Genomic DNA, 23,720 nt, shown 5'->3' with positions numbered 1-23,720 from the left:
CTAGTAAGGGCGGGATTCCCAAGTTGCAGGTAGTGCTGACTGTCAGGAGGCGGGGTGGGCGTGGGAGATGCTCTCTCCCTTCTGCCCGGGCCCAGGTGGGGGCGACCTAAGGGGGGATGGCCTCATGGCTGCGAGAGGTGAGAGAGGCAGAGACCAGAGATGTGGGCTGATGAGGATAGGTCTCTTTGCAAGAGAAGCAGCTCATAGCCTTTTTGGACCCTAGCGTGACAAAACCCACATCTCTCCGGAGGAAAATCCATATGGGCCAGCCTCGTGCGTGTTCAGGAGTTCACCGACGGGCCATCAGCCTGGGACTCCTGGTTAAAACTCCTGCTCTAGTTAGGGAGTGCCAATGCAAACTGATTAACTGATTCAATCGATTTGTGTGCTTATTAATTTGTTTTCCAGGTGGCCAAGTGAAAGGTACTTTTGGACACCCTGGGCATGGAGATTTAGCGTTTGTCTTTGGTAACCGTTTCATTCCCTGCATCCCGAACCTTCCCTCCATCTGTGCCAGTAAGGTTGTTGGGCTTCCTCCCTAGCCAGAGAGTTCTTCTGTGGGGGTGAGGCCTTCCCGGGCCACGGACCCTGGCCGGCATGGGGAGCACGCTGGGCTGCCACCGCTCCATACCGCGGGACCCCTCGGACCTGTCCCATAACCGCAAGTTCAGCGCTGCCTGCAACTTCAGCAACATCCTGGTGAATCAGGAGCGGCTCAACATCAACACGGCCACCGAGGAGGAGCTGATGACCCTGCCTGGGGTGACGCGTGCAGTGGCACGCAGCATCGTGGAGTACCGCGAGTACATCGGTGGCTTCAAAAAGGTGGAGGACCTGGCACTGGTCAGCGGCGTGGGTGCCACCAAACTGGAGCAGGTCAAGTTTGAGATCTGCGTGGGCAGCAAGGGCAGCTCTGCGCAGCACTCTCCCAGCTCCCTGCGGCGAGACTTGCTGGCGGAGCAGCAGCCTCACCACCTTGCCACGGCCGTGCCCCTCACCCCGCGTGTCAACATCAACACGGCCACCCCGGCTCAGCTGATGAGCGTTCGAGGCCTCACGGAGAAGATGGCTGTCAGCATTGTGGACTACCGCCGCGAGCATGGGCCCTTCCGCAGCGTGGAGGACCTAGTGAGGATGGGTGGTATCAGTGCTGCCTTCCTCGACAGGATCCGGCACCAGCTGTTTGCAGAGAGGTCCAGGCCCCCGTCTACCCACACCAACGGAGGCCTGACCTTCACCGCCAAGCCTCACCCCAGCCCTACCTCACTAAGCCTGCAGAGTGAGGACCTAGACCTGCCACCAGGGGGGCCCACCCAGATCATCTCCACCCGCCCTTCCGTGGAGGCCTTCGGAGGCACGAGGGATGGGCGGCCAGTGCTGAGGCTGGCCACTTGGAACCTGCAGGGCTGCTCAGTGGAGAAGGCCAACAACCCTGGGGTGCGAGAAGTGGTGTGCATGACGCTCTTGGAAAACAGGTGAGGGCGGGAACCCCCGGGGGCCTGGGGTGTGAAGGCACTTCTTGCATGGCCTCATCTGTGCATGCAAATGAGTGGACTTTTTTGGGGGGGGGGTAGGGAGAGGGCAAGATTATCCAATCAGTGTTCTTGAGGCCCCAGCCGATACTGTCACCTGTGGCTGAGCTCTCGTGCTCTAGAATGTTCTGAATACAGCCATTTGGGCTTATGGCCCATATCTTGAACGTGGTATATCTGAGGTCAGTTCATAATTTTGGGGTTAAGTGGAGATTACGTTGGTGTTACTGCTTTGGAGAACGTTGTTTGACTCAGAAGACTTCGTGGGGTTTATACCAGATCAGGCGCTCAGAGGCCTGGGAACTATTGCACAGTTTTGCATATGAGAAGGAGCTAGTTGGATTTTTTTTTTTTTTTTTAAATGAGAGGGAGAGTGACATTTGTCTCACCAAATATGCCCATTTGTGTGCACAAAATCATCTGAAAGGCCAATTATTTGCAAACACTATACACTGTGTATATTCACCAAAATGCTGTGAATGAATCACTCCTCATTCTTTTTCCTTATTTAGCCTGAAGTTGGTGTTCAGGCCCACAACTGCAGCCCCAGATGTATGTAACCTCTCTTGTCCCGTAGCCAGGAAAGGTCAGGCTGACATGTGGTGAATATTGGCCCGATTTTCCCATTTGAACCCCAGGGGAAGAGACTTGTAGGAAGGGCTCTTACCCCAGCATGTTTACATTATTCACAACACCGCTCTCTGTAGGAACTTCCGTTAACTGCCCCCCCCCCCCATAAAACAAAACGATATGATTGTAGCAGTAACTCCTGCTGTTAGTAAAATAGTGTAGTGTATCATGTAATCAGCTTTGGGAAGGAAAGAAATGTTTTTAGTGGTCTCCTCTCCGTCAGAAATCCTCTGATCCTGGTCTTGAGGGATCGTGCCCTGCCACCCGCCGGACATGTAGTATGTTTGTGGCCACCAGCTACTTTTCCTTTGCACTGGCTTGTCAGCGAGCCTGGCAGGGCAACAGTTCAGTGACATGAAGTGCATCCTCAGCGGGCAGTCGCTGTGCATTGTGGCAGCGCATCAGGATAAATGAGTGAGGAGGAAACCAGGTCACACCATTTCCCTGGCACCGTCCCTGTGGCACTGTCATCCCAGGACCGAGGGATCATGCAGCAGGGCAGAGAACTGGACCGGGAGAGCTCCTGAGCACTCCTCCTGCATGGCTGTGTCCTCCGTTTTGCACTGTATGTAGCTCACTCCTTTTGCAAAATCACCTTGTACACAGGTGAGAACTAGACTCAGCGCTGGGTGGTATTTATCAGGAACGGGTTGATAATTGTTCTCCTCATCCATTAGCAGCAGAGGTGTGTGTATGGGAAAGGCAGGGGGGCGGGAGAGGGAGGGATGGCTGTTTAATTCCTATCCTGAGTTTTCTTGAGGCTCTGTTTGGGAGGTGAAGGGGGATGAATCAGGATCTGGAGTTGCCCCAGGGAGAATGACAGACCGGGCAGCTCTTGCCCATTTACCGGGACAGTGATTTTTCAAGTATGGTGTCTGGACCAGCATCAGCGTCAGCTACTGACTCAGAAACCCTGGGTTTCTGTGTTTTCACACACCCTCTGGGTGGTTGCAATACACACTGAAGTTTGAGCCCCATTGTACTATCTGCTGGGCAATCAGCTGTCCCTGTGGTTTGCTCTGTAAGGCCCCTCCTCCCGCGCTGGCTTTTCTGACAAGGTCTGTGAATCCACGCAGATCTTTCCAGGTACTATGTTTTCTTCGATCGTTCTGGTCATCCCTGCAGTTGTTTGACCTCACGATGCTCTTTCTGGCCAGAGTTTGAGGGACTTATTCCACTTCTAGAACAGGTGAATGTGACGGGTAGGAAATGGGAGAGAGAGCAGGGGCCGGTTGGCCTCAGAGTGGGCTCTACTCTGCAGTGTAGACTTGGGTCAGCCAAGGGCGCACTGAGGAGAGCACTAGCAACTCTCGTCCAGCATGGAGTTAGGATTTGTCCTGGTATTTTCCTCTTTGGATTTCCTGGAGGGACGGTGATTTGTTGAAGACATTTAATGGCTGTGCTAGAAGAACTTATCCAGACCTGGTAGGATGGGGAAGGAGACACCTGTAAGTAACCAGGAAGGTGACCTATATCTCCAGCACGTTTCTCACACTTGGCTACCTATGTTGTCCTGTGGCATAGTGGTTTCTTTTGCCTGTTCACAATGTGTTCAGAGTGTTCTGGGCACTCCTAGCATCTTATTAGTGTCCGGTCAACATACAGTAATAGGCTTAGGGCTTGATCCCCTGTAGAGCTGGAGTGGATCCATGTTTGTGTGACTGTCCCAGGACACCCAAACATGGCTGCCTGTTCCTGAGTGGGTCACATGTCCTCAGAACAGCAGTGCACATTCCCCAAGAGCTGTGTGTTCATCCTGATTCACAAAAATCTCTTGCATTCCAATTGATCCCTTTATTAGTAAGAGGAAATGCGTGTAGTTTGAGCAAGAATGGATGCTGGTAATTTTCTAGGTGGTTCTTATTTTCCTACATGTGTATACATAATACAGGTCTTCTTGGTATTTTCTGATACTTCCATATTCATTTGGTTTCCCCATTAACTTGGGAAGTAGGTAATGCTTGTTTTTTATTAATGATTCTCCATCTCTGGGAGAGGAGACCAACACCAAAGAAGTGAAGTGACTTGCATCCGTCCCATAGCTCATTAGTGACCCAGCTGGGACGAGGACTCAGACTTTCTCACTTTAGTCCAGTGCTCTTTGCAGGCACGCTGTGTTTTGTAACTACCTTCACCCTCCCTCTTGCTGAGGCATCGCACCCTCTGCCCAGTCAAGGGCACTTGCCAATTTGTGTGCTAGTCACATTTTAAGAAAAGAAATCCATTGTAAAGGCATTAAAAAAAAACAAAAACAAAAAACCTTGGCTCCACCTTTTCCGTATAAAATCGGTGAAATTCCTTAACCTTTCCAAGTCTCAGTTTTTCCATCTGTTAAATGTAACTAGTGAAAGAAAAAAAAAAAAACCTTGAAAAAACGAAAAAAGAAAAAAAAGAAATAACTTCTTTTGTAAAGGGAATAGCTAGCGGCTCTTCATTTTCCTTTCCGTGGGTTTGCTTTATAGGTACGTTTTCTTCAACTAAAGGGTGCTGGGGTGGGATCCTCAGGGTTAGAGTCCTTTCTTGCCCTGAGAGGCTGCTGCTGGGTGGATGAGCATGTATGAGCTACGAGAAGCCGAGTTTTGCGTGAAGACTGAGGCAGGACAGCAGAAAACTCGCTAATCATACAATGACCAGGCGCCCTCAAGGACATCACCCTGTGGCACAGAGCTGACGGTTTTCATCGGATTCCTTTGCCAAATCTCAGTCTTAGGCAATGTTTCTCCTTGTTCAGTGTTTATGAGGCAAAACAAAAAGAGGAATGCTTCTGCTAAACATCCTTGCAAAATTTGGTAACAGCCTACATATGGAATGAAGATTAATTTTTAATTTTTGCTTTTTGCTGAGTTGCTGTTCTATTTTGAAAAGTCCCTTTGGTTTATGGAAGCATAAGCCCCGGAGGAGCTGACTTTGACCATCTCCAAAAAAATAAGGAGGTTTAATATCCCACTTGCACGTTTCCCCATGGCCTCTATCAGAAGGGAACCTGTCAAAGTCTTCCGCCTTGTAATGCTCTAAATCTGTTTTCTTGCCACATGTCTGTCTGCGGTACCAAAGCACAACGTGAATTAGTACTGATTGTGAGAAATGGGATTTTGGTTGATCAGACTTGATTAGTAGGATCCATGTGGACACAAGCCATCGTGTCGTTTGATTCATTCATTGAAAACTATGTATGGAGTAGCTGCTGGGTACATGCATATGCTAAATGCACGAGCCAGCTTGGCCTGTTATTTAACTTGAGTTAAGTAAATATGAATCAGCGTGGGTGGCTCAGTCTCAGAATAGTCTGAGAAATCCAGATTTTTTTGGGGGGGGGGGAGTCACTGAGTGTGACTGATTTCAAGTTGCATTTTTCCCCTCCGAATAATGAGCTTATCCTGGGTGATTGAAAGGTGGGTAGATGCAGCCAGACATAACATCTGAGGCAAAATGGCCAGAATCTTCTTAAAGCAGAAATAACTGAGGGGCGCCTTGGTGGCTCAGTCGTTAAGCGTCTGCCTTTGGCTCAGGTCACGATCCCAGGGTCCTGGGATCGAGCCCCGCATCGGGCTCCCTGCTCGGCGGGAAGCCTGCTTCTCCCTCTCCCACTCCTCCTTCTTGTGTTCCCTTTCTAGCTGTGTCTCTCTGTCAGATAAATAAATAAAATCTTAAAAAAAAAAATTTAAAAAAAAAAAAGAAAGAACTGAAAACTGTGGAAACTGAGGCTCAGAGTGATGAAATAGCATCTGTGTGGCCTTCAGAAATGTGGATTGGGGTCAGGCTTTGTCTGATTTTAGGGCAGGGAGTGGAAGTGTCTCTTCCCAAACACCGTGCCCTTTGACTGACCCTTGGCCCACCTGCTGTTTCCTCCCTGTCTTGGACCTTAGGGTGGCCAGGCACCAGGGCTTCACCTAGACTCCTAGGGCTCAGTCAGGCTCCCTTCCTGTTTTTGTTACTCCGAAGGACAGGGCTGATGGCCAGAGGTGGAGCCATCCAGAGGGCGTCAGGGCCTCTCTACCCGACCCCTCAAATGTGAGTCTGTGACCTTGGCTCAGCTTCAAGGTAGAGTTCCGGTTTTGTGAGCCAAGGCGTTCTGGGTGGTTTCCAGAGGGAAAGGTGGTCGGTAATAAGACTGCTGTTGGTTAGTAAGAGGAGATAGTGTGACTAAAGGGAAGTCCTGGTGTGTGCACGAGGCAGGCTTTGTTTTACCACAGGGAGAGATGTTAGTTTGTCGTATAAGATGGCCCCATTTGGGATCTGATTTGGGAGGTTTGATGGTATTGCTTCTCCCAGGGGATATTCACTTCTCTATTACTATTCCTTCAACAGATACTTTTTGAGCTCTCACTAGGTACCAGGTTCTGCATCAGACTCCTAATAACAAGACACAGTCCCTGCTCTCATGTTAGGTGGGGAGATGGACAAGTCAATACCTAATAGATAATTACAGATAGTGGTGAATGCTGAGGAGGATGGAGGCGAGTTGAAGAGAAGCCTGCTGAGGGGGATGGGCGTCAAGGAAGGCCTCAGCTAAAGCTGATGGATGAGAAGGATCCAGGCATAGAAAAAGCTGGGGGAAGAGTACTCACTAGAGGAACCAGCAAGTGCAAAGGCCCTGAGAGTGCTTGTTCTAGACAGAAAGCCAGAGTTCTGGGAATGGTGGGTGGCGGGGAGCTGGGGGGAGAACAGGGGGAGGGGGAGGCAGGGCCAGATGGGTGGGGCCTCTAGGGCTCTTATTTTAACAGGAGGAGGCCACAGAGGATTAGAAGCAAAGGTTGGTGACTTACCTATTACCAGGCTGTTCTAGCTGCTGGAGTTGGGGGAGGCACACGGAGCAGGTCCTGGAAGTTGGGTAGAGGGTACAGTTTGAGAAAGTTGAGTCGCAGAGTCAAGACTACAGAGGATAGTGATGGGGAGAAGGGGGAGTGGGTGGTGATGAGAACATCCTTTAGCTGCAAAGACTGCAAAGCCATGCCTGTGTTCTGGATGTTGAGGGGGATTAACCATGTGGATTCCTAGAAGGCAGGCTCAGAGGTGGTTAAGGAATGCTGGGCTAGCCCGCACGCCTCTGCATTGCGTCGACATGATGCAACTTGCCGGCCTCACCCCTCCCTCTATTCTTGCCTATTCCTGTGGACAGGTCCACAGTGCTCCTTCTGGACGGGAGGGTCTCCGTCCATAGTGAATGGAGGAAGAGGCCTTGTGGTCTGTCCTCTGTGCAAACCAGGTGTCTGATGGGGCCACTTTCTTTTTAGTATCAATTATATATGTAACAAGGGCATATTTGGGGGGTTTGGGGTACGTATTTCTTTTTTTTTTTTTTTAAAGATTTTATTTATTTGACAGAGCACAAGCAGAGGGAGAGAGAGGGAGAAGCAGGCTCCATGCTGAGCAAGGAGCCCGATGTGGGACTCGATCCCAGGACCCTGGGATCATTACCTGAACTGAAGGCAGACGCTTAACCGACTGAGCCACCCAGGCGTCCCTGGGGTACCTATTTCTATTAAAAGATATTTAAGTGAATTTAATTCAACATTGATTGAGCACCCCCTCCTTGTCCCCTCCCCCCCCAGTGAGGGGACATAGGGAGAGCCCACCCTGTGGTCAAAGAGCTCACAATCTGTCAAGGGGACACATCCACTGGTACTTACCAGTGTGCCATGGGCTCTGAGGGAGGAGGTGAAGCTTAAGCACAGGGATCTGGTACCTGTGTGCTGGGCTCCGGAGGTATATGAAGTTCTCATATAGGGGAAGGATGTGGGGCTAGGACCAAGTCAGGTGGTTGGGAGGGAGCTAATGTGGAGAGGAGGGTGGGGTTTCAGCAATAAGCGCATGGTGGCCATCAGGGTGAAAGTCAGCAGCCCCCCTGCAGTTCCTGACACTCAGGGGTCCAGGCTGGCTCGCCGCCCAGGCTTATAATCTGAAATATTGGGGCAGGGAGCACAGCAGGTTTCCACGAACAGTGCCCCACAGTAGGGAATCGTATTGAGGTAGGTGTTATTTGCAGTGTGTTATTTTTATCTCAAAATTATCCTACTTTACACAAGATTTTATCTCAGAATTCCTTAATAACGATTTTTGCCAATAACAAAATGATGCATTCCACTAGAATTTGATGTGCTCGTCGTAGACACCCCGGTCTGGGTGTAGTGATGTGCAGTTGAGTGGAAATTGCACACCAGTGATGGCTGGCATCGAAACATCCAGCAGATGCCACAGAAATGCCCCGCCCCACCTCCAGATGTGTAGTCCTCAACAAATATTTAGGGACCCCGGAAGCTTCCTGACCCAGAGGCTTGTGCCTGTACGCAGGAGTGGTCTGGACCGCAGCTCTTGCTGCGGTATTTCAATCGACAGCTGCCAGCAGCTGGAGGGGAACCCTGGGGAGCTATGCTCGGAGTAGATGTTTCATTGTAAAGAAAGGTCTTGAATTCTCCTACCGAACTGTTGGGTAAAGAAACCCTGGGTTTTCTTCCCCGAGCACAGCTCCCTACCTCTGTTGCTTTAACATTTGTTTCCAACAGTCCTGTTTCCTGCGAATTCTATTTTGGCTCAGCCATTACCTGATTAAGCTGTTGTGCTGGGCCTTCAGTTCTTTTATCTAGAGGCCACCGTAAGCTCCTGAAATGCAGTGCCACGGCCAAGAGAGCGTTGTTCATGTTGCCGCATTTAAGGCTGCGTGCACTTGGAGTGCGTTTTTTTTTTTTTAATTTAATTTTATTATGTTATGTTAGTCACCATACGGTACATCATTAGTTTTTGATGTAGTGTTCCATGAATCATTGTTTGCATATAACACCCAGTGCTCCATGCGGAACATGCCCTCCTTAATACCCATCACCGGGCTAACCCATCCCCATACCCCCCTCCCCTGTAGAACCCTCAGTTTGTTTCTTAGAGTCCATTGGAGCATGGTTTTATCGTGTTCCAGGGATCCAAATCCAGTTTGCTCCCCCAAAAGGTGGTAGGTAATATCTGTACTTTGTCTTTCTTAGCTTGTGCTAAAAGCACCATGTCTTTTAAAGCAGGAGGTCTCGGATGGATTCTTGTTTTTTTTTTTTTTTAAATATTGCTCCAATATCCTGTTAGAAGAAAAAAACAAACTTCTTCAGAATGTATTTTCGATAAGCAAATTCAGTCTGACTTAACATTTTTTGCAGTCTTCATTTTCTTAAATGGCAAAAAAGTAAACATTTTGGTGGCCTCAGAGTACCAATGATCAGCATCAGGCCATGGCTCATCTGGCCGTCCTCACTGAGTGGGCAGTCTCTGCTTGTCAGGCTACTTGTTGCTTTACTGGTCAGGTCTTCACGAAGTGGTTCCCAGTCATTTATAAGTTGAGGACTCATTTAAAACAAACAAACAAACAAACAAACAAACCCAGTAAAATTCTGCACATCCCTCCCACCACCCAATGGTGGTTGTACTTTCAGTGTCTTCATGGAGGTAGTAGTTACACTAAGAACAGAAACAATGATAATTAACACGGATCATTCCTGTGGCTGAGTTCCAGAGCCTAGTAGCTTCACAAGTGGGTATCACCAGTAACCCTCTTGTACAGATACCGAGAGATGGCTCAGAGAAGCAGAATAATTTTCCCCAAGGTCACACAACTTTTAAGTGGCTGAATTTGGACTATAACCCAAGCAATTAGTCCCCAAAGTTTAATGATAAAAACTACTCTGAGCTCACTAATGCTTTTGCATGTACTTGTATTTATGCATCGCCCCAGCCTGCATACCTGCATACTAGACTAGATGCTCCCTAAGCAACCTGGTTTGAGTTCCCTAGGTCATGATATTTCGTAAGTATGTTGATCTATGATGTTATCTGTGTGTGTAGCTTGTCCTTATTTCTTCAGAGTGGAGCAAGAATATTCGCAAAGCAATCTGAGTGCAGGATACTGTAATTTTACGACTTTTCAGTCTTTTACAATTGTCCTGCCCACACCTATTATGACAACAGTTTCTTTAAACAACTTGCTATTAGAGAAGCTTCCCAAGCATTTGTCTTAGTTTTCTTAGAAACCACTTCTCTTTCTGCCCACTATTTCATCTGTTGATGTCACACTTTAGGAGACCACAGTCACATGTACAACTGACATAAACAAACCTGGGGACAGATACAGTTGAGCCTGGGTGAGCACATGATGCACAGTTGATCTGGCCAGGAGTCCTGGGTGTGCCACGGGCATCCATCCCTCAGCATGTTTTCCGAAGGGACTAAGGATAGTCTGCTGGGTCCCCCGAGTAGAGGTTGGTTAGGAGAACATCTATGGTATTTTGAAAACTGCTGGTACCGGGGCCCCTGAGCCCACGTGATATTATTTCTGTAGCCTTTTAAGGCAATTTTTGCCGTATATGTATATTGCATATATTGCATTTTGCCATATATGTATATTGCATATATTGCATTGGCAGTAACTAACTGTAGGTTGGTACTGACCTACTATTATTTTTCTCTAGAAGATTGACTCAAACGTTGTAACTAGTTATAGGGTCAGGGGCTCATTGTCCCAAAACAACCCCCCCCCAAATCTCTTGCAACTTTTAGAAATAAAAGAGGTGAAGAAGTAATGAGCTTTTTTTGTTGTTGTTGACTGAAGACCCATGCTAGTCAGCATTTTCTCAGTGACATAGATGGGCTGCTTATGACGTTACATGAATAACAGTAAGCTGGGAGGGATTTAAGCAAGTGCACTGGACTAGATAAAGTACCTTATAAAGTACCTCCCCAAATGTGTAACTCTGCACTTTCTCTTTTAACTGGTCTGAATTTAATTTAATTTTCAGGTTTAATTTTTGTTAATGTTAAATACATGTCCATACACGTGAAACTGCACAAGAGACTGTTGTATTGCTCTATACAGGTGCTGAACTCAGTTAAATGCCAGGCAGGACTTCAATTATGTTACTGTTAATGCTTCCAACATTTCTAAGAAAAATGCAAGTAGTTCTTAAATATCGCTAGAGTTTCAATTTAGAAAGAGAAGTTGCTTCTGTCTTTTAAACTTTGGGGTAAATTTAATTGAAGAGCTTCTGAGATTATAAGATGGTTGTTTAAAATGTTACCATTTGCAACCATTTATCAAATCTATGAGTATCAGGCATTGCTTGTCACTGATCTACCAAAGCAAGGTATAGAAATAAACTAGGTGATGGGAACTACTACTTGCTAGATGGGAACGACAGGCTGATTAATAAAACCAAAACATCTTGGGGAAAAAACAGAAATAAATGGGATGGAGAGTGAGAGATGACTGCAAGATCACCCATAAACCCTGATTTCAAATGCAGTGCTTTCCTTCATCAAACAGCTGTGGTATTTTTATTGATGGATTGTATTGGCAAAGGTTATGTTTTTAAATGTATACATTTCTTCTAAATCACAAAAGTCTCTTCTAATCCTGAGGCTTTTTCGAGAGAGGGAAAATGATCACTATTTCTGCCAAATGCCCTTCAATTCTGAGAAGGAAAAGCGCTTGTTCCTATGGGTAAGATGGGTATTCGTTTGCTACGGCTGTCCTAACAAAGTACCACAGGCTGGGTGGTCTAAACAACAGAAATTTATTTTCTCACACTTCTGGAGGCTGCAGGTCCAGAATTAAGGTGCTGGTAGGGTTTTTGTTTGTTAGTTTTTGTTTTTCTGAGACCTTCCTCCTTGATTTATAGATGGACCTGTCTTCTCTTTGTGTTTCAAATGGTCATCCCTCTGTACCTCTGTGTGTCCAAATTTCCTTTTCTTCTTCTTCTTCTTCTCCTTCTCCTTCTTTCTTCTTCTTTTTTTTTAAGTGGACTCCACACCCAGGTGCCTAACGTGGCGCTCAAACTAATGACCATGAGATTAAGACCTGAGTTGAGATCAAGAGTCGGACGCTTAACCAACTGAGCCACCCAGGCGCCCCAACCAAATTTCCTCTTCTTATGAGGACACCAGTCATATTGGATTGGGGCCAATCTAATGGGATCATTTTACCTTCATTACCTCTTTAGAGACCCTGTCTCCAAATGCAGTCACATACTGGGGGTTAGGACTTCAACGTATGACTTTTGGGGACACAATGATGCAAGAAAAATCGCCCAGGGATTCCTTCTTGGCTCCTTGTGAGGAGTCTGCATCTCTGGGTTTTTCCTGGACAGATGATTATTCAGGGTACTTGTTTAACAGTTTAAATGCTAGAGAATGCTGTATGAGAGTCCTGGAGTGACAGTCTGCTGGACAAGAGGGATGGCTTTCTTGCCAGCCACAGTCAGCATGGACCAGCTCTTAGGGGCTGGGATCCTCGAACGTCTCTCTTTGCAACTTGCCAATCCTTGGTTTTCTCCTGAAATGCAGCAGTGACCTGAAACTTTTTACCCACCCTGCCAAGAGAGCAGCTCCACTTTGCCGAGTTCCTTGCTTACCCTTGGCTGCAAGTGATGATGACACTCAAGTGTGTCTGCCCTTTCAAATTTAGTGCCCTTTAGAAGTGCTGGGGAAAGGTGAGATTCAGAGGGACCACCATGAAGTCCACGCAAGTTCAGCTGTCCTTGGCTTGTATTGTGAAGCACTGTAGCTGTGGGCTCCCCTGTTGACATACGGTCCCCTCTGGAGGGGAACCTGTGTGGTGTCATCTGCACTCCGAGACTGTAGTACCACCTACTTTCAGCGCCATAACACTCAGGGATTTGTGGGAAGAAGAAACCACCGCTGATGTTTACTGACTCTATTTTACCCCAAGTGTGGTGGCTAAACCTTTTATCTTCACACCATCCCAGTGAGGTAGGTAAAGTATCCCACCTTGCACATAAGGAAACTTAGCTTAAAGAATTTGAGTAAACTCACTCAAGGTCACATGGTTGGTGCGCATGGAGCAAAACTTCAAAGCCAGGAAGAATTACTCGGAGCCCAAAGCCTTTTATACTCAAAGGCAGAGAATCCATCAGCTTGAAGATTTCCTAGGCTTTTTGTCTCTGGAAAGCATGAAGAGACAAGTTTAATTGGGGGGATACTCGTGGAGTGATACTGAAGAAATCATCCCATTTATCATCTGGTGAAGTCAGGAATGTGGGGCTTTCGGGGTGCTGAATTTTTTAAAAATTGCAATATAATTTACATACCATACAATTCACCCTCCTAAAACATACAATTTGATGGGTTTTGGTAGATTCACAAAGTTGTGCAACCTCATCATTGTAACTAGAACATTTTCATCACCCCAAAAGGAAACTCTGTACACATTAGCAATCACTCCCCCACTTCCCCCCACACCAGCATGTGGCAACCACCAAGCTGCTTTCTGTCTCTATGGATTTGGGTATTCTGGACACTTCATATAAATGGGATTACATAATATGTGGCCTTTCATGTCTGGCTTCTTTTACTTAGCATGTTTCGATGTTCGTCCATGTTGTGGTATGTATATTTCTTTTTTTAAATGGCTGAATACCATTCCATGATATGGATGTACCACATTTTCTTTATTCAGTTGTCAGCTGATGGACAATCGGGTGGTGTCGCCTTTGTGGCTACTATGAATAATGCTGCTATGAACGTTCATGTGCAAGTTTTTGTGTGGACGTATGTTTTAATTTCCCTTGGGTATGTACGTAGGAGTGGAGTTGGAGTTGCTGAGTCACATGGTAATTCTATGTTTAACATTTTGAGGAACTGCTACACTGTTTTCCAGAATGGCTGTACCATTTTATATTCCCCCCAGGAATATATGAGGTCTCCTATTTCTCCACGTCCTCCCTAACATTTGTTTTCCCTTTTTTTCTCTTTTTCTTTTTCTCTTTTTGATTATAGCCATACTGGTGGGCGTGAAGTGGTATCTCATTAGGGGTTTGAGTTTCCCTAATGACTAATGATAATGTTGAGCATCTTCTCATGTGTTTACTGCCTTTTGTAGATCTTCTTTGGAGAAATGTCCGTGCAGATCTGGGTGGGCTGTTTTCACACCTGTTTCCAAGCTGATAAAATACAGGATATTTTTATGCTGACTCCCTTTTTACTCCATATTCCCTATCTTCCTTGCCCCTTAATCACGGGGTCATTATACTGGAGCCTAAACTAGAATAATCACTTTGTAATAGGAAAAAGGGCCCACCATCCTACAGGAACAACCCTTTGCCCCAGCCCCATCTGGGGAGGAACTTTGAGAATTCCCTTTTGCGCTTCATTATTTTGGCTGGAGCAGTCTGTCAGCACTGTACTTTCAACACTGTCCTTGGGAAGTACTTGGTGTCCTCTGATTTTTATATTTAAAGTATGTGTTTTGGATGGAACTTTAGCACTTTTTATCTAAAGCCAAATGTAACATACCCTATGCCAGGATTTGCAATGAGAGGTGAACTTTGGATAGTTCATGACAATACCTGCAAATCACAGGACCCCGGGCCAGGAAAGAACCTTGAAGGAGCACTTTCCATAAGACTCTGCCTAAGTCATCACAGACAAATGAAATTTTGTATATATTCTTTTGAACCCAGCTGTGGAGATTTGAGTCCTTCCTATACTTTTCAGTGTATGGCACCCTGTGTCACCCATCAGTGCTAGGCCCCACTTCTGTTTGGTTTTATTTTAAAAATGTATTTTCATCTTCCATCCCCATCCCCTTTCATCCCCTTCCATAGATTCCCAGTGCAAAGTGTTAAATCAATGTCCTTAGACATATCTTTGAAAAATGGAGTGCCTTTAACCTGCCAACACCTCATGTTTTTATGGTTGCCAGCTAGCTCTTCACTCCTGATGGCTGCTTCGTCACCAGCCATGTGCAAGGACAGGTACCACGTATGCTCACCCATCCCCCAGCAGTGACACACCAGGCTGCCTTGGGCTCCCTGTTACTGGTGAGGCCAGCGTGTCCTTCACATCCTTTTCAGCCATTAGGGTTTCCTCTTTGGGGAACATCTTTTCTCAACTTTTGCTCATTTTGTAAACTTTAAAATCAAATTTAAATATTTTATTATTATTATTTTTAGTTGTTTGGAAGTGTTTGTGCACATTCTAGATGCTGATCCCCAGAGATTGCAGAAAGCTCTTCTCCCCGCCCATCACCCTCTGTTCACTTTGTCTTTGGTGCCCTTCATGCAACAGAAATTCTTCATCTTTTTTTTTTTTTTTTAAGATTTTATTTATTTATTCATGAGAGACAGAGAGAGAGAGAGGCAGAGGGAGAAGCAGGCTCCCAAGGAGCAGGGAGCCCGGTGCGGGACTCGATCCCAGGACCCTGGGACCATGACCTGAGCCGAAGGCAGACACTTAACCATCTGAGCCACCCAGGCGCCCAGAAATTCTTCATCTTGACGTGGTCGAGTCTGCCAGTTTCCCTTCTGGAGGCTGCTTCACAAATCCATCTCACCCCGAGTTCACACCTACATCTTCCTCTTCACTTCTACATTTATAGTTTTGACCTATCTGGAGAATACCTTTGTGTAGGGACAAGGTGGGGACCCACTTTCGTTCTTTTCAATTTTCCTAATACCACCTACACACAAGTTATCTTTTGGCCCCTGATTTGGACTGCCACCCTTATATGTGTTCATCACTCTCATGGTCCATTTGTGTGCATCTGTGTCTTTCCCATAATGTTAATACCATGGCATCTGGTCGGGGAGTGTCCTTTGTTCTTCTACTTCAAGATTTCCCTAACTGTGTAAATTTTAGAGTGAGTGCACATCTCAAACATCCTGTTGGAATTTTGATTGGAATTGCATTAACTTTACAGATGAAGTTTGAGAAAATTTGACATCATTGCAATATTAACTTGCCCTTTCTTTGAATATCTGTATTTTTTCCTTTATTTAAGTCTTTTGGAACATTTGAAAGATCTTCACGTATTTCTCCATAGAGGTCCTATGCATTCTTTGTTAGGTCAAATCTTAGGTACTTTGATTCCTTATTTTTAAAATCCCCAGAGCATGAAGTTTCACAGTTTTGTTCTGTTACTCATTTTAGTGTTTAACCATCCTTATTAGCATCCTCCACTTACTGTATATCATTGACTTCTAGTTTAGGCCCATTTTGCTGAATCTTTCCTGGTTTAAGTAAAAACCAGCCAGCCAGAACCTCTGTGAGCCTCTCTCTGGACACTTAAAGTCCTCCATCTAGTTTCCTTCCAACTTATAGTCTCGCTCTGAATAATGTAACTTCATTTTGCCTTTCTTCGTGGTTCGTATTTTTCAAGGATAAGTCAATTCTCTGATAAATCAATAAGCTAGACCTCAGATCGTCCTTTTTTAATTTTTTTTTTTAAGTTTCTTTATTTCTTTTACTAATCTCTGCACTCAACTTGGAGCTTGAACCCACAACCCTGAGATCCCGAGTCACATGCTCTCCTGACTTAGCCAGCCAGGTGCCCCAGATTGTCCTTGTATGAGTAGATATACAAATATGAGTGAACTCAGTGGAAGAATCTAAAGACATGCCACTGGCTTAAAAACCAAACCACCCCCCCAAAAGTAGTGACCCTAAATTATAAATGTTTAAATTTAAAATTAATTTTATTTGTGCATAACAACCCTAGCAGTGAGTTGCATTTTATTGCAGCTCAAATTTGAGATCAGAGACCTGGGAATTATCTTTAATAGTTCAAACATCATTTATAGAGTCTCATTTTTATAAATCTTACTTGCTTCTCACGTGTCCGTGGATTCCTGTGAGTCTGACCACAGACATATGTCTGTACATGCCTCCACCCACAGAGTGTCTGGGTGTGTGTGAGTTATAAATATACCCATCATTTTAAATAGATCTTTATCTTTCGTGTTAATTGCTTCTTTCTTCTTCCACTGTAAGTGAGTAAGTCGAGTTGGGAGGACCTGTTTGCAGTTGGCTGTGCACTTCCTTCTAACTAATGATTTGTAAGTTCTCCTCTGAAGTTGTTTCAGCCCAGCCCAATGGTACCTGGCATCTGATTTCACCTAAAAGCAGCCCAGGTGAAAATGAGTAATTTCTTTTCCTATAATTGGGTCTTCAAATGGCCTGGGGGCTGTCAAAAGTCAACGTCAGGTGCCATGACCTGGGTCTTTTGTGTAGTTCAAAGTCAAACTGTGTCGTTTGTTTTTGGGGTCCAAGTCAGGGCCTTTAGTTTTGATGTGAAACATTTAAAACATACAGAAAAATGTAAATAATGCTTGGCCCTTTTCTCCCTCTTGTCAATGCATCTTACTCTCTTGAGGACTCAGAGCCCTTTTATCCCACTGTCATTCTTTTGGATCCCTCCCACCCCACCCCTTCTGTGCTTGGAATATTTCCTTCCCCCTTGGAATATTTCCTTCCAAGACTTGGTGGGCAGCAGAGTCCACCAGCCATGGGGGAAGCTGGAAATGCAGAGGTTCACCTTCCCAGCATCCTTTGCAGTTAGGGCCTGCACTCTGCAGGTCGGGGGGGGTCCATCCTAATCTCTGAGTGGGGAGCCAGGGGCACGGACAGCTCAGGGACATGAAGAGCTCACTCCGGTCCTGGGGACAGTTTACACAGGATCGTGTCCTGGGGACAGTTTACACAGGATCGTGTCCCGGGGACAGCAGAGAGTGTGGCTGCTGGTAACTACTGGTGTCCCTGGGTGGTTCTGTTGGCCACACAGGCTGCAACATCAGGAGCTTGGGATTGTGGCAGTAGGGTTCTCACACCTGCCCCTCGTTCCTGATTGTCCAGCCTTAGCTTCTTCATATCCTTTTAATGAAGTACTTTTCTGCTTCAGTCCATCGGTGTTGGTTTCTGTTTCTTGCCATCAAGAATCGTGACTGATACACCCTGATCTAGAGGCCCTCACCATGCTTTTAAAACTCTTGTAGCTGACGGAACCTGTCCTGAAATGAAATCTCACAGGGAAGCCAATAGGAAAAGCCACTGAAAGGGCTTCTTTGGGTGAGAAGCTTCCACTGTGCAAAGCACCGTTGAAATCCACAGCCCTAGACGTTTTTTGACCCTAGATCAGTCACTGCTTCGCTGCCCACGTTGCCTAAGCCCTGTTTTCTCTGCCACGTAGCCCCTGGATGGGCAGAGGGTGGCGTTTGCTACTGGTTCCTCGGTGGTTTGTGTTTCCAGGCCCCCAGGACTCTGGCCTTCATCTCTGATGGCTTTCACCAGGTGAATGGTTACAGACCCGGCCCACGTCCAGACCCTGCACCAGTGTGGATACCTGGAGTCAAAGACATTTGTCACATGTCTCTCTTAGAGGCTTCTTCAAAACACACATCAGTTTTTACGATAAAAAATTTCACTGTCAACTCATCAGTGAAATCCGCCCTCACATGTGAAAAAGGATGCGCTTTAGAGCGGTGTCTCTCAACCTTGGCAATTCTGACTTAAAAAAAGACCTTTCATTTTGAGGTTATTAAAGATCCACATTCTGACATGTTGAGCCAGATAATTCTTGGTTGTGGGGGCTGGTATTTAGTGACTTCCCTGGCGTCTACCCACTAGATGCCAGGAGCATCCTCCTCCTCCAGATGTGACAACCAGAGATGTCTGCAGATAGTCATTGCCAAATGACTGTCCCCTCGAGAGCCACTTGTAAAGAAGCCACAGAGAGCAGTATGACCACTGTGGGGACCAAGGCTCAGCCTGGCTGATTTTCCTTGGCTTCACTAGAAGTGCTGGACCGTGGGGCATGGGCTGGATGGGGAAGGAGGAGAGCCAGAGGAAGACCACTTGGTGTCGGTGAGGCTGAAGAAAGCGTGTGGGTGACCTCTTGCAGCTGGAGAGCTGGGGGTGGGGTAGAGGCTGGGGCAGGTATGGTTTCAGCCATGGAGCGGCTACATGTGGAGTAGAAGACAGGGTTAGGGATGTAAGGCCCCGAAACCCCTCTGCGCCCCTGACCCTTGCTGGGACTACTGAGTGAAGAAGGTGCTTGGGAGCCCCAGCTGATCTACCTCCCTGATCATGAGGGTGAGCCTGGGATGCGGGAAGGGCAAGAACGCTAAGCAAAGGCCCCATGGAAGGAGGTTCCATAAAGAGGATAAAGTGAACCTTCCCCAGGGAGGCTGATGCACCTGCTGGGCTGCAGATCGATGCCGGAGCAGCCTGGAGAAAATCCCTTCCCTCGCGTAGTCTGGTGCAGCGCAGAACTCTGCAAGGAGAGAAGAGGCAGGCTTCATTATCTCTGGGCCTCATTTTACAATAGAAAAATTGGGTCTCATGGGAGCCTAGTGGATTTGGCAAGTTCTCTTATGCAATGGCTGTTTGAATAAAATTATTTCTGTCCTCCGATGCTGGAAGGTATGGCTATTACCGTTGTTGAATGTGGAGGGAAAATATTAGCAGGGTTTGAGACACTCAAGCACACTAGTGTTCGTACTTCTGTGGGGCAAATTATAATTTCCCCTTAGTAATGACCCCCCCTTAAAATAAACACAAAATCCTTGTTGAGATAAAGTATTTTGTGTGTGTGCAGAGAAACATCTCAAAGAGATAATTGTATTTGACTTTAGATCGTGCTAATTTGATATGGGCTTGACTGTATCATAAATATAATCCTAAATAAACTGTTAATGCCGAAAAGCAGGCTAAATCATTCTCAGTAAGGAAAAAGAGGTGGGAGGGAAATAGCATATGGTATAAAGTTGTACAACCTAAAAATAAAGCTGCCTGATTCTCCTCAAGTAGCTCTGAGGCCCTCTGAGTGTCTTCAGTGGAAAGAAAAATAATGAATCAAAAAATGATAAAGTGTATTTTGACTTAAAATGTGAAAGCTTAAATATTTAGGGACAGGAAGTGGATCAGTGGTTGGGGCTGGGTTGACTGCAGATGGGCACCAGGAAACTTTTAGGGAGGATGGAAGCCTTCTAAAACTGGGTTGTGGTGATGATCACGCTACTATAAATTTCCTAAAAATCACTGGATTGTGCATTTGCCATGGGTGGAGTTTATGGTATGTAAATGTTACTTCACTAAAGCTATCCAAGCGTTACCGCTCTGTGCTGGACGTAATATCTTCTCTGACTTCTCAGCAGTTTTTCTGTGTCTGCATTTCATGCGCCCTTTTAACAAGTGTCTCACTTAAGGTAGGTCTTAAACTCTTTGTTCCTCATGCTCTTCTCCCGGAAAATGGGGGTGATAGGGCACCTCCCCAGAGGTTAGTGGGGCACGTAACTGCATTAGTAAGTATAAAGCCCCTACAGCAGCCCCTCTTCCTGATGTTCTTGTCCCCCACCACCACTATCAGCAGCATCAGTATTCAGGGCTGTTGTCATTTCCTTCTCTCTCCTGACCCAGGCCCGCCTCTGAGCCTCTCATACCTTCCTTTCCACATGCTGCAGGCAGGCTGCAGCTTCTAAAAGGAAAACCCGATCTTTCAGAAAACAGTGCTGTAGGTGGTTCACCATAGCTCTTTGGGTAGAGGCCAGACCCCCTGTACTAACAGGGACCCCCTTCCCTGCTGTGGCCCCTTCTTTGTCTCTGGCCTCACCTCAGGCTCTCCAGTCATCTCTCAGCCCTCTGAGCTCCTGTCAGTTGAGAATTATTTCACTTCCCCATCTGGGCTCTTCTGGGAGGGTCTCTCCATCATTTCTCTTTCTGTAGGTGCCATCATCCCTGTGGCTTGTGGGGAAGGCAGCCTGGAGCCTGTGCCTGGCCCCTCCCAAGCCGTTCAGCACCTTTGTTCCCATCATCCCTTACATACCCACTGAGAGCCCCACAAGGTAGAGCTTGCCCACCTCCTCCATGTTGGGCGCCGTGTCCAGCACAGGGCCTGGCCCTTGGTCATTGACCCTTGAAGAACAGCTGTGTCTCTCAAGTGCTGGCTTGCCTTGCTGTTTGAGTTGCCCCAGCAAAATAACCTGCTCCAAGTGTGGGTTCTGTTCATTGTAGGAAGCCTCGGGTCTGGAACCCTCTCTCTCTTTGGGTCTTTGTTCAAGAGAAAGCTCCTTTTGGTCTTCCATAGGTTTGACTTAAACTGGAAAAGAGCTATGGCCTTGGCATTTTACAGGATGATACTTTTCCAAGGCAAAGATCCTGTCTCCATCTGATCTCCTGGGATCTTAGAGCCCTAAATTAGAAATGCTTTCTTTGCATGGAGTAAAAGCGCTTACCCATTAACCTTTTGCTCACCTGCAAACCAACTCTTTCCTGTGGAAATCCCCTTTATTTTTTCTACATGTGTATTTAAAAAATATACTTAAATAAAGCAACATTTCCATTTTAATCTGAGGGATTCAGTGGTTTAGCTTCTACCCCGGTGGTCATCTGGCCCACTGCTTGGCTGGTAGGGGCTGGCAATTCCCTCAAGTTTTATTTATGTGAATTTTATCTCATCCTTTTAACATTTCTATTTTAGCTGTACTTTATAACGTGCACACTATTACATTCGTACTTCTATGTAATTCATCAGTAAGTAATATATATATATACACACACACACACATATATAATATATATCAAGAATACTGGCGGTGCTATAAGGATGGTTGAGGTAGTGATGCATTATTTTAAAATTAGAAACAGGATTACAACTACATAAAAACTTATCTAGATGCAGGGGTTTGCAGACTTTAAAAATCAGCAGGAGATTTTCCTGCAAGAAAATTGTAGGTAGAACTCCAGAATGTATACCGTCCACACCCGCACGTGAGCACGAAGGGCCGGGGCCGGGAGTCTTGCCCGTGTAACTTGCGCTCACAGCAGTGTCCAGCCCGTTTTGTGCTTCACAACCACCTGAGGAGCTGGAAGGATGTTCCCACGCCCGCTTCCGCCCCAAGATGCCCCTGTGCTGGCCCGGGTGGGGTCGGGCGTGGGCGTTTTCCTCAGGGCTCCCTCCTGGTGCTGAGAGCAGCAGGTTGAGAACTGCTCCTTGCAGCACGGTGAGCAATGGTTCCAAGACTCCCACCTAAGGCACTCGAATACTGGAACCAGGGAGCAGTAGGAAAGGCTCTATGAAGACTCTTTAACACCAAGAAGAGATTCACAGATAAAGGAATTGGGTAATTGGCAGGGCATAAGACGCTTAGAGTAATTGTGCACGCTCTGGATGAAGTGACACGGGGTAAGGCCCCACCCATGCAGCAGGTGCTACAGTCTCCTATCTGATTCGCCATTTGTCTGGTCATTATCAGATGTCGTATTGCATCGTTGCCCTTTTCCACTTGGGGCTGGCAGGGGAGGGCAGACGTGATGCGACCACGGCTGTTTTCTTCCTTCTCTCCTTCTGGCCCTGCCCACTCTCATTTCCCATTCTGGGGATAGTGGAGAAGAAGTGTCTAGAAAAGCTGCAGATCTCACCCGTTATCCTTTACCAGAAACCAGGGTTGTGGTGTCTCTCCCTGGCACTGCTTCTGGAATATTGGGGATTGTGTGACTGTACTCATAGCTGTAGGTTGTCCCAGACGATAGCAGGAGGCAGGAGATGACACACTCGGGACACAGGCAAGGTGGCTTGCACAGGAGCCCCGGGACGTTGGGCATGTACCCACCCTAGCAGGGCTTATTCCCTGTTCTGTGCTCGCTGGGACAGTGGGCATCGGTCATAGGCCTGGTCTGCAATCCCACACCCCCAGCCTGTCAGCATGCACCTGGCCTCACCCCTTCCTCATCTCCTGGCCTCCTGCCTCTTCTCACTTTGCCAGCTCCACAGTGTCCTGGACTGTTTAGGCCTGCTTGTCCCTCTTGTCACCCCATACCTCCCTTGCCTTCAGCAGCGTTTCCTAGAGTCAGGTTGGATAATCTGCAGAATTACCTGGAGTGTTTTTTTGGTGTGGATTCCTCAACCCACCCAAGACCTGCAAGATCTGACTTCTGTGGGTAGGGCCTGGGAGATGTGCATTTGATAAGCTTCCCGGCGATGCTGGTGCAAGCTGGAGTTTGAGGACCACTGAGCATGGTCCCCCAGGTGCTCAGCCGCAACCTGTCCACAGGCCCTCTTTATCTTGCATCCCTACCCCTTCCCCACCCCCCTCTACCGCCACATCCTGCTGCCCTCATCCCTCTCGCTGCCTCCTTTCCCTCCCACACCTGGAGGACTCTGCAGTCCGTGTGGCACAAATGCAGGCCGGGGAAGTACCCCCTCGCAGCGGCCCCCTCCTCCTATCCCATGTTCCTCTCTCGGTTTTGGCAACTGTTGAATTGAACTGCCGCCCACCCCAGGAATGACTTTCCTGTAGCTTCTCAAGAGGAGCGGTCATATCTTTGCACTGCTGACATCTCACATAGTCTGACATGAGAGGCAGAAAAAGAAGTTTCAAACTGAATTTGCAAATTGAGGGTGGCCAGGGTAAGAAGCCCCTTGAGTTGCCTGTATCTTGCAGATCTTTCCCGTCTTTAACCCCCAACCACCCTCCTCACTTTAGAGGGAAAAAATGTGGATACATTCAGAAATACTTTGGTATAGGAGATAAAGGATTATGGCAACAGGGTTAGAAAACATCCAAGTTTCTCTTGGTGCCCCTGAGACCTGAGCACCTGAGACCAGCAGGTAAATGGAGTCCACGGCTTCCCTTTTCATAGACGTGGTTGGTGCATTTATTTTCACATCCCATAAGTTCAGTTGTTGTTTCTCCAACTCTTTGTCGGTGTTAACAAGAAGGAGGAGGAGAAGGGGCAGGGCATCAGGACAGCCTTGCCACAGAATGTTATCCCCTCCCTAATGTTGCCAACAAAAAC

The 23,720-nt window shown here is 46.9% G+C and overlaps 1 protein-coding gene across 9 annotated transcripts in view; it reads left to right on the top strand.

Moving 5' to 3' along the window:
- EEPD1 (endonuclease/exonuclease/phosphatase family domain containing 1) overlaps positions 1-23,720 on the top strand; it is a 172,617-nt gene that overhangs the window by 501 nt on the left and 148,396 nt on the right. For all 9 annotated transcript variants that reach the window (XR_010406425.1, XR_010406423.1, XR_010406424.1 and 6 more), the window contains exon 2: positions 409-1,475. Coding sequence is in view for 5 of the 9 variants with exons in the window: in XM_064575051.1 (XP_064431121.1) it covers positions 598-1,475 (878 nt within the window). In the remaining 4 variants the exon portion in view is untranslated. The remainder of the gene's footprint in view (positions 1-408; positions 1,476-23,720) is intronic.

The sequence above is a fragment of the Mirounga angustirostris genome, unplaced genomic scaffold (assembly GCF_029215605.1).
Source record: "Mirounga angustirostris isolate CCGP_5_RB_7025 unplaced genomic scaffold, mMirAng1.0.hap1 SCAF_12, whole genome shotgun sequence".
In the NCBI taxonomy this organism is placed as follows: Eukaryota; Metazoa; Chordata; class Mammalia; order Carnivora; family Phocidae; genus Mirounga; species Mirounga angustirostris.
Note: the sequence above shows the minus strand (reverse complement) of the source record. Positions and strands in the feature narration are given on the sequence as shown.